This window comes from Solea solea, chromosome 12 (assembly GCF_958295425.1).
Source record: "Solea solea chromosome 12, fSolSol10.1, whole genome shotgun sequence".
Classification (NCBI taxonomy): domain Eukaryota; kingdom Metazoa; phylum Chordata; class Actinopteri; order Pleuronectiformes; family Soleidae; genus Solea; species Solea solea.
This window is the reverse complement of record NC_081145.1, coordinates 6908880-6919592: the sequence shown is the minus strand read 5'-3', so window position 1 is coordinate 6919592 and position 10713 is coordinate 6908880. Positions and strand designations below refer to the sequence as shown.

Below are 10713 nucleotides of genomic sequence, written 5' to 3'. Positions count from 1 at the left end.
GTCAAGATAGTACTTAACAAGTGCTCCCCCTGTTCTGCAGCACTAAATAAAATACAGAGACAATGGTCAATAAACAGTTTATTTAAAAGGAATTATATACAACACAGTGATGGACAGTAGAATATTACAGCCACGTGCACAAATAGAAATCAATGCATGATACTTCCCATGCTCCACAGAACAAGAAGCACTCTGAGTAAATAAACTGGAATTATAAATTGTTGACCATAAAATGTCTGACCAAATAAGGATCAGGCTTTGTAACTGACAGTTCATTGTTTCTAACAATAGGAGAGGATATTATCCCATGAAACATGAATTAATTATTTGTTGGTATGTACTAAATTATAACATGAAATGTCCTTAAATAAACTTAAATAGTTCACACTTATCCAATGCTGAAAAATAAAATAGGGTTGGTTTCAGCATTGTGCACTGCTTCCGGTCAGTGCTGCAGGATGTATACTGTACATAAAACTATTGTGTTTGAAGGCACTTAGAAGAATTATATTGTAGCACAACACATTATAACCCTCTAAAACCAGGACCTCCTCACTCTTTGTGAGGAGGTCCTGGTGAGGATCCTTTACTTTCTTGAGTTAAGCTGCTAAACAGACAAGCATAGCTGAAAATAAAACTGGGCAGAGTTCATAATTACAGCATCTGCAGAAGACACATATTTTTTATTTAATATGTCCTTTCAACTGGGAGTTTTTGTTTTGATTACTTGACTGAGGCTCTGTTCTACTCTGCACAAGCTGTCATTTAACTTCACAGTGTCAATATACTGTCTCAAGCTAAATGTAAAAGTCAGCCTGACTACATTTACAATATGAACAAACAAAAAGATAATGAAGCAGGACTATCTAAGGCTTTGTTTCCAGTCAGTGGCTACAAATATTCCTCAAACCTTTATTACAGTGTTACTAGTACTTCATGATGATACTGTAAACTGACAGCTTCGTCAACTTTGCTTCCCAGGCTTCATAACAGTTCACAAAAAAAAATATTAATGTACATAAAGCTTCTTCAGGACCGATAGGTCTCCCTCTCCCTCTGCGACACCACTTTCGAGTACTGGCCTCCAGGAAACCAAACCATCATTGTGTGTACTGCCAGTCAGTTATTCAGCGTGTAAGACATAGAAGAATCTTTACAGTCCATAAGCAGCACACGGAGAACAATCCATCTAAAGCTGATAGATTTGGGACCAGAGACAGTTGGTAAAAATATACATATAAAATCTTAAATATACTTATAAACCTTTGGCACTCTTTAAGCCCACTTCAATGTGGTTTCACATCAACTTTAAGAAGTCTTTGCTGTGCATATTAAGAGGCTCCATTAGTGTTTTTCAGAACATACGTCTTCCAGATATCCTTTCAGAAGAACGGCTGCTGCTGCTGACGATCCTATCTGTTCACTTGATCTGTGCTCTCTGTGGAGCAATCACAGTGAGGAGGGTTGTTGTCAGTAATTTGGGAGCTCAGGTTGTTGTTGTTAGTGGGGTCACACACGGAACTGCAGGTTGGACTGCAGGTGTTTGGGAGTTGGCGTAGGTATTCTGCATGGACAGGCTTGTGGCTCTGCAGAACTTTGAGGGCCTCATCAACCGGGAACCACTTTCTCTTTCTTCCTGCAAGAACAGCAAAGAACAGGACAAAGTGTAAATTGTCTGCATTTGGGGAAGATGAATGAACAAGTTCTTTCCAGTTAACCGTCGGATGAAAGTTTGACCTCATCCTATTCATCTCCAAACAGCATTCGCTGTGGCCTCCTGTGATGATCAGAGGGTGGTGTGCGAGAACAGGATCTGTCCGCTTTATGTCGGCACACTCAAGTGCACCCTAGCTGGCCTTGCAGCAGAGGGAAAGAGCAAATTAAATGAAGGGTCCTGAACTCTTCCTGCTCAGTGTCAGCAATAGTGCTGGGAAAAAGAGGACAAGTGAGGAGGGGGCTGTGGTGAGTGGAGATAACTGGAGAAACAAGTGATCACAGCAAACTTCTCTGCCCCGTCTGAACAAGCTCAACTCTATCTAACACTATTTCTGTGGGAGAAGGGAGTAAATTTAATGATCATAAACAACTATTTTCTATTCCATTTAGAAATACATAACAAATACTGGTCATCATTTTTGGACTTCAAATACTTCACTTCATGCCAATAAATCCACAGTGAAAGCGAAATTTGAAAAGCAGCGGCATATGGTATGAGACACTGGAATACTAATTAACAATTCATTTTGTCAGAGTTTATCTGCTGATCTTTTCATCTTTAAATGGCTGAACAAAATGTTTAGATTTTAGTAATTAACAAAAGTGTTGCATATTCCTCATAACTAAGAAGCTAAAATCTATACACACACACACACACACAATTATGCACTCCAAAATATTTGACAGAACAAATATGGATAACGTCATCAATGTGTAGCATTATGATAAAGAGCACAGGTGGAGTAATACCCAACTCAAACAGGTAGTTCAATTATTAACTTGTGTTTAAGGGAGGAAGACAAAACACCATGGGTCAGGTGGTTTGACTTCATTGATAAGACTGTGCGCCAGTTTCCTATCTTACAGAGGCCCGAATATTAATATATTATATTAATAATGAAAATAAATGGTCAGCAGGAATTATGTACTGATTTCAAATATGCGTGTTATGATATACAAATCAAGCAAAAACCATTACATTTACACTGTGAAGTTGCTTCTTACACACACGCCTTGTTTTATGCAGAAATGGTGGTGACATGACAGAGTGAGCTTTAAACATAGCGGCATACCAATGTTGACTGAATCCTCCCAGTCCTCCAGTGTCTCTGTCACTATGAGGGTGTAGACGTATGTCCTGTGCTTTCTGTCCTGATTATACTGCAAAGATTTAGATGAGGCAATAAAAAATGAGTCAAAGTCATAACACATTTAATATTTTTTTTAACAGTTTACTCATGGTTTCTTTTTAAACTATCTAAACTAAAGGACTTCCCCCTCTCAGGAGTGGTGTATGATAACACAATAGCAGGTTTAGCAGCTCAGTTGACACAGGATTTTGAACAGTGTTAATGCCATTTGAGAATTTTTATTACCTTTTTATGGCAGTTTGACTATCTTACCTCAAAAATCCCAAGCAGTCTGCCAAGCTTCCCCTTAACACCCGCCTGCACACACATAGAAAACATGCAAAGAATAATTTAACATATTTACAAACCAGATACAGGGTTGTATAAACAGTTAGGGGGGTTACTGGCAGAAATTGAACATACTGTGTGTATATGTAAAGCCTTTTAAATGTACTTTGCTTTATGGAGGGCACCATAGTGCGATGCAACATTTCGTCAGCAGCCTTTTTCTTTCCATTGTAGTTCATATGGAAGGATACATTTGTCCTTGCAAAACAAGCAATGCAACATTTTCATACAGCTAGAACACAGCAAGAGCTTATGACCTGTTATTCAGACCATGCACATTCTCAGATAAATATTTTTTTAGAGCCTGAAGAATATTAATTTGGTCCAAATTAAGAAAGTAAATTGAATGTTGTAGGTCTATTTGTAAAGGAGCAAACATGTCTGTTTACCTGTACCTGTGCAGGGGATACCATGCATAATCATATAATCTCATTCAGGTGCACAAATTAAAACTATCACATGGATGTAATATTGATGAATGTGTTAGATTTTCAAACACAACGTTTTGAATGAGTGTCTTGCCACAGTCTCTGGTTTACAGCTCATCTATATTGAGACACATGTCTGGTCTGGGGAGCACAGCAGGTGGGTAACAAGAAACCCTTCCCAAATGTCACTGCCATGCTTCAAAGCTGTCAGCACACTGGGCAGAAACACACACTCCGCTGTAGACACTACTGGCCAACTACCAGTGACTCCTTTACTACACCACAGGACAATTAAGCGGCCTTTTATGCATTACTGCCAAATATTTTTAGCCCTCATCAGGATGTGGCTCGCAAAACATTGTATGTTTCCACGCACAGTTAAGCTACAGTTGAAGCTGGACCACGCCATCTATTAACAAAAGTGTCCAATTCTTTAAGCTGAAAAAGCATAAAACTGGTCTCCTCAAAATGTAGTGGCCTGAATTTTGCAATGTTGTCTTATTCTTCTGTGGACCAGCTTCTTCTACTTACTATAATGAGTCCTACTGAAGGTATACAGTATGTGCAGTAGTAGCTCAAATTCCAATCATAATTGGTACAATTAGTGCAATTTCAGTCAAACAAACAAGTTTATGTGTATTTTACGTGAAACTCTGCTTTTCTAATGTCAACATTAGAACTGTGAATCTGTGGCTACGACAATGAATTTTTGTGCCGTGAACCAATACATTTTGGTTTATATTTGGTCAGAATGTGCAGTCATGGTTGGTAAATGATGTCACATAAAACAAATGGTTAAGTAACAAGGCCAAATAATCATACCAGTGTTTGCTTCTATGTGAAGGTTGTAATCACATGGCAATGCAGTCCTGAGAAATACATTCTTTAAAAAATGATTAATGCATTCACATGGTTGTGGGAGCTTTCACCATGTGAACAACTGCCACACCAGACCTTCTCTGAGCAATTTTGTGTGGTGAGGGTGAGTTTTTTCTTTAAATAAAAATAATTTAATCATGAAATAGTTTCAGAAAAGGTGAGGTGGAAAACTGTTAATAGCTCAAATATCTTACTCTGTCACATAACTTCATTGTAAAAAGGTCCTGTGTAATAATCAGGAGGTGTTTACTGGCAGAACATGAGTATCCTACCCATAGGCATGTTTGTAGTTAATACTCAAGCTTTTTTCACAATTTGAGCATCTCTGGCATAATTGTCATAAACGCATCAGTCCCATTTCGGTTTCAAAGTAAAAGCACTGTAGCATTTCAGTTCCTTGACTTCATTCATTTTTGGGTTAGGATACTGGGAAGTTGTGGCATTTTGTTGAGTTCAGAGCAGCTGCCACACATCGCACATGCATCAAGTGTGAGCCCGGCTTTAGAATATGCCTTTTAACATGTATGTGCTTTAGGCAAAGGTCTTGCTTTATAAATGCTGCCATCTTGCACTGCCATATTTGTTTCTACAGCAGCCCAAATGGACAAACCAGCCAGAGTAAATGATTTGCTTATATGCAAATTAAGAAATAAATCATCCTTTCCGGTATGCTAAGGCCATTGTAGCTCCATGAGGAGTCTGTGAAAGAGAGCGGTGAGTGAAGGAGTTCTCAATTGTCCTAGTCAGCAGTCTAGATTATTAGATAACACTTATTGTTACACACTGGACCTTTGAACAGAAGAAGAACTCCACTCAATTCAAAGTCAATCTAAAGTACGCTTCTGAAACCAACCAGTCGTGATGTGAAATATGTAGTAAAACATGCAAATACATCACTGTGTAATTACAGACTTAACTAAATATTTGTAATTGGTGCCAACCACAAAGAGTAGACCGTGCATGCCAACACTTTGTAATGGTGCACGATGAGCTCACCTCCTCAAACACCTCCCTGACAGCGGTCCCACACGGCTCCTCCTCTGGCTCCATTCCCCCTCCAGGCACGATCCATTGGTCTGGATGTCGACTGCTGCTCACCAGCAGCACCTGCCAAGTAGGAAGGCGTTTTGTCAGGTATCTGTAGCGGAGTTCAGGGTTTCAAAGAGTTTATCATCACTACAGGTGTCTGGTGGCAGTGGAGCATGATGTTATTCATTGGCAGCACATGTATTGAATGGCTCACATATCATTCACTTCATTTACTTAATGCAACATGAGTGTGGTGTGAATTGGTTCTGTGGTGCCTGTCACACTCTTCACCCCATAATTAAAATAAGTGAATGTGAGAAACTAGTGTGATTTTTTTAATCTATAAACCTGCTGTTGCATGTTCCTACATCATAAGCACCGACTGACGACGCGTTTAGTCGCCTTTGCTATTACTGCGAGTGAAAACACTATATTTGATGTTATTTTAACTCAAAGAAAGGATCACTACTATCTACATCAAAGGCAATGTTTTAGGCCAACCTTAAGCATAACAATTACATTTCAAAATGAAACAAGAGAAAACACTCCCCACAGCGTTCATACACTCCCCTATCTTGCAAGGTTAAAGATATAATAACATTTCTACATTAAATTATCTTTAAAAAAGACAAGACTAATGTTATATACATTACTTTTTTGAGTAGTGTACTTGCATAGCAACTTATTACACTACAAATTTCCCTTTCATTTTTAATGCTTACTTAACATTAAGCTTAGATTTTTTTTTACTATGGAATATAAAGGTGCTAAATATACAGAATTTATAAGCAAACCTAAAAGACACAGGCAATAAACTGTTGTCTGTGTCACCAGTACATAGTCCTTCAGGGCTGGAGAAACGCTGGCCACACTCTTATGGGCAATTTTACACAAACAGCATGTGAAACACGTAGGCAGTAGCAAATACACAAGTACTCAGAGCCAAAAGGCTTTTCAAAAACCACTGGATCAGCAGCTGCCTTTCTGTATGAAAACAACAGAGCTTAGCAGAGAAGGTTAATGACCCCAACAGGCACCACACACTTCGGGCATGTCCACATCCGCTTTTAGTGATGGCACTGATCACAGTCCAGATAAAACACTTTTGACAGACATTATTCTCACACAAAGTAATGAGGTATTGTGGTGTAAGAAAAGTAAACAGAAACCTGTATGAAGTTTGTTTTTTTTCCACATTATTATTGTCAATTCTGACATGATAGAGTGCTTGCAACCACTGATAAACACCTGCACAATATAATGCAACATGATAGAAATACTCAAAGTATAATTTTAGTGGAGTACAAGTACAAGATGTTTTACATCTAAATGTAGTACTTTTTGTTAATGTTCTATGGAACAGTTACACAACACTATTGTTATAATACTTAAGTACACTGATGGGTAAACACAAAATATAGAATGGAGAGACATACTAAAAGTGTTGGAGGCGTTCACACAGTAATGATTAAGTCTATCAGCTCCACACAACTGTCTGTTTTTCTCTATAACGGTGTTTAGATCTTGTGTCACCTGGTGACATTCCCACACTGCACACAGGAGGTGATTCGTTTTATGTCAACACAAGCACAAGTAACATGAGATAACGTTCCTTCAGTCAGGTCTGATAGTATTGCTTGACAGAGCCTGTTTTTAAATAAAGGACACATCATTCAAATAATGTTTCGATGTTTCTGTTCACAAGAACCAAACAGAGGCAGAATAATAACATCAACAACAAAAATGACCATAAGTTTAATAATAACATTTGTTATTATTAAACTGGAAAATAATTTCATCATCCCTAAGCCCCGATTTCTAAAGATTAGAATCAGCCAAAGAAAAAGCTATAAGTGTCCAGCTCTAAACATAAGCTGTAAGGTGAGAACAGACAGATGACATCTTTTTCTTCGGACATGTTCCTGTCCTCCTAAACTCCAGCTGACATGTTGAGGAAGTGACAGTAAAGCAGGTATGCAGACTGGGTGGATCGTTGACCACATAAAGCCTGTCTCACACACACAAATAAAGACAGTGGAAATCAGTGTTGTATACGACGCAGGAACCTTTCCATTTCCAGTCAGACCAACAATAATCAAAAGGTACCGTTTAGTACATGTCAGCACATATATCACACATGGATTGCACAGAGAGAGAATGAGAAAGAGAGAGGCAGTGTACGGGAAGGAGGAGCAGGGAAGCATATCTGTCAGGGGACAGCAAGTCCCTGCACCTTGTTTCTATAAATTGCAGCTAATAGGTCACTTGGTGTTTAGCACTCAGTGTAACACTCAACCCTTACGACCCCACTCCCCTATCACATGTGGTCCTGAGATGGGCTGCCGTCACTAGGCAGACACGTCGTGATCTAGGACACCCCTGTGCCCCCCATGCACTCTGTCACTACATGTTGTATGCAGTGGGCATGGGACGACATGAACATTTGCCAGATAAATGTGATTCTTAAATATAAAAATGTACAAAACCTCCCGAAACTATCTTAATCGTATCCGTAAGCTTTCTGAGAATGGGCACAAAAGAAATATCAAAGGAAGTGATGTAACCAATGTTACAAAAACATGTTACAAACTTCACCCTAATATTGTGTTACCAAAAATATTGTACTGTTACAAAAACATGTTTCACCTTAAAAGAGATCATTACAGATCATGAAGTCCTGGAATGACTGAAACAAATGTAGGTGCCCCCTTATAGCACTTCAAAATAGATTGACTAGGACTGTATGTTTGCAAGCTAGACAGCATTTACAAGTCACTCACTGATAAAATACAGTACTGATGATAGTCTCCATTCATGATTATTGTAATAATGAAAATTCACGGCAATCAACTTATTGTAAGGGCTTTTTATCATGATGCACGATAAAATCGCACATGTGTCCCATTCCTCGTATGTAGCAGCAGAAGAGTGCAGGAGTTGCAGAGGAGTGGTGATCCCAAAGGCATGTGTAGATATTGAAATAATCTTGTAATTGCATTTGCCACATCAGCTCATGTCAGTGCAAGTGTGAGTGAGTTAGTGAATGTCGATGGATTTTTTAATGACAGGTAGTAATTACAGACCAGGGTGTGTTACATTAATGCAACTGTGCACCTGTAATACTTAACTTAACTTAACTCAACTACAAAATGATGATTGTTGTCACTGGCATTGCACAGTTAATACTGGAGGATGCCTTTAGGTGTCATGAGCAATCTGGACAGGAAATGAACATGATGGTGTCCTGCAGCGAGATCTGGTTACAGTGGGTGCAAGACCTCATGTAGTTTAATAGGTCAAATATTTGGCACTTTAGCTGGGCCCGGCGCCACGAAGGGGCATTAGGGGGCTTAGCCCTCGTCAGTTGTATCTCCTGTTCCCTCTGTTTAAGCCTAATGCAACTACAGCAAACAACAAAATGATTGAATGAGAAATGTGTGACAACAGGAAGGGAATTGGGCTTGTTACCTGGAGGGTCACTGGTTCAAATTTCGGGACAAGTCAAGGGTTGTTGACTTGCTCCTGCATCTGGTTTGTGTGTGTTCACTACTGGTGTGTAAAAAAGGATTGATTAAATCCAGAGGTCAAATTCACAAACAGTGCCTCTCCCCCTGCTAATTTTGACTGATTCAATTCACAAATAATAAAAGTGCTAGGCAGGGACATTGGAGGAAGATTTTAAGGACCCAACACTGAGAGGGGCCCACCTTCTTATCAGTAATGATGTCATAGTGAAACATGGCTGTTGCTTGTTTTACAAAGATGCAATGATCACCCTTTTTCTTGACCTCTGTACTCACATTTAATAGTTCAGTCTTGGTTTGCTTTCTGTCACAGAGCAAATCATAGCTTCACAGTGATGTTATTATATGCTTAAAGAATCAATAGTTTGAATGATAAATTACTCTGTCATCCTTAATTAATTCAAACTATCTAAAAAAAACATGGCAAAAAGCTGGGGGGCAGTTGGTTATCTATTTTTTAGAAAGAAAAAAATGGCTATTTGCAAACCCTTATTTAATAGCTGGCTAGTTGAACCACTCCTTAGTCTTTAGTAGTGCTTCTACAAAGAAGTTGTAAAATTGGGAATTGGATATATTTAGGTTTGTGTTTTTCTATTTTCTAGCAACGCCCCTGGTGCTGTGCTACGTTTTTGTTCTTTCGTAGGTTGTCTCCTCTATTTGGTGTTTAATTAACTCTGAAACTATAGGTTGATGTTGTTTAACCTTTCTCAATCTGTTGTATGGTTAAATTAATTAATTTAAGTTGACTGAAAACACAATTTTAAATCCCTCTCCGCCAGGACAGCCTTCCATCTCTGCCCAAAATCTGACACGTGAACGCACCATCTTGCACACATAACCGGTGAATGTGTGTGACTGAGGTACACAACTGTATGGTGGTCAGCGAAAACTGAGAGCATAAGAAGCTAAAAAGAAAATAAATGCCTTCTTGGTAAATGTCATCAAACCTCAGCCGTAGACAGACTCACAGTCGGACAGTAACGGTCAGACACACTCGGCTCACCTCGTCCTCTTTCTCGTTCCTGAAGCACAAACACGCCGCTCTTCTCTTGAATCCCTCGCCGTCGTACGTCCTGGTCTGGTTGGGCTTATATTTCATCATGAATATGTCCTCAGTCGTCCAGTGCAAGGAAATATCCCGAGGAAAGGCGAAAAATATTCTTCAAACAACTGGAGAAAAGTGAAGCGAACGGCAGGAACAGTTAAGTCTGATTTACACTACGTCGCGCGACACTTTCAAAAACGTTAAAGTAACTGACATGGACAGAAAAAAAAACCCGTCGCTCACATTTCCCTTTCATGTCGCGCACCTGTGGAATTTTCTTGTACCGCGGACACCGTCACATTTTGTGGTCTCCGTGTCGACGTGTGGAGACGTTACATCTTCAACTGTCTGACCAAAACATATTGTCCCTGCTGCTCTCGTGACTGATCCAGTGACGTACTGAAGACCTCTCCCTCTTTAATGATATCAATATCTTCATCATACTCATCCACTATCAAAACAAAGAAAAAGTAACATATACCTCAATGTACAACTAAAACATTAACAGTGTTTACTTTTACACAAACAAGTATTGCTATTATTTATGACTGGATTTTATGGGGAAATTGCACGTTCTATACACCAATTAGTGTCACTCAGTCATGTTGCACCTG

General features: G+C 39.2%; 1 protein-coding gene across 3 annotated transcripts; it reads right to left on the bottom strand.

Moving 5' to 3' along the window:
* Positions 1 to 65: 65 nt before the first annotated feature.
* nudt4a (nudix (nucleoside diphosphate linked moiety X)-type motif 4a) lies at positions 66 to 10479 on the bottom strand. Of its 3 annotated transcripts, none has more exons than XM_058646570.1 (6): positions 10343 to 10478; positions 10058 to 10224; positions 5498 to 5608; positions 3120 to 3164; positions 2790 to 2877; positions 66 to 1636 (listed from the first exon to the last, which is right to left on the bottom strand). In XM_058646570.1, exons 2-6 carry the CDS (start codon positions 10154 to 10156, stop codon positions 1413 to 1415), a joined length of 567 nt encoding a protein of 188 aa, XP_058502553.1. In that variant the 5' UTR covers positions 10157 to 10224; positions 10343 to 10478; the 3' UTR covers positions 66 to 1412. The 3 variants fall into 3 exon arrangements, with proteins under 3 accessions (XP_058502553.1, XP_058502554.1, XP_058502552.1); XM_058646571.1 differs by having other exon boundaries at positions 10365 to 10466; XM_058646569.1 differs by having other exon boundaries at positions 10058 to 10479.
* Positions 10480 to 10713: the final 234 nt, after the last annotated feature.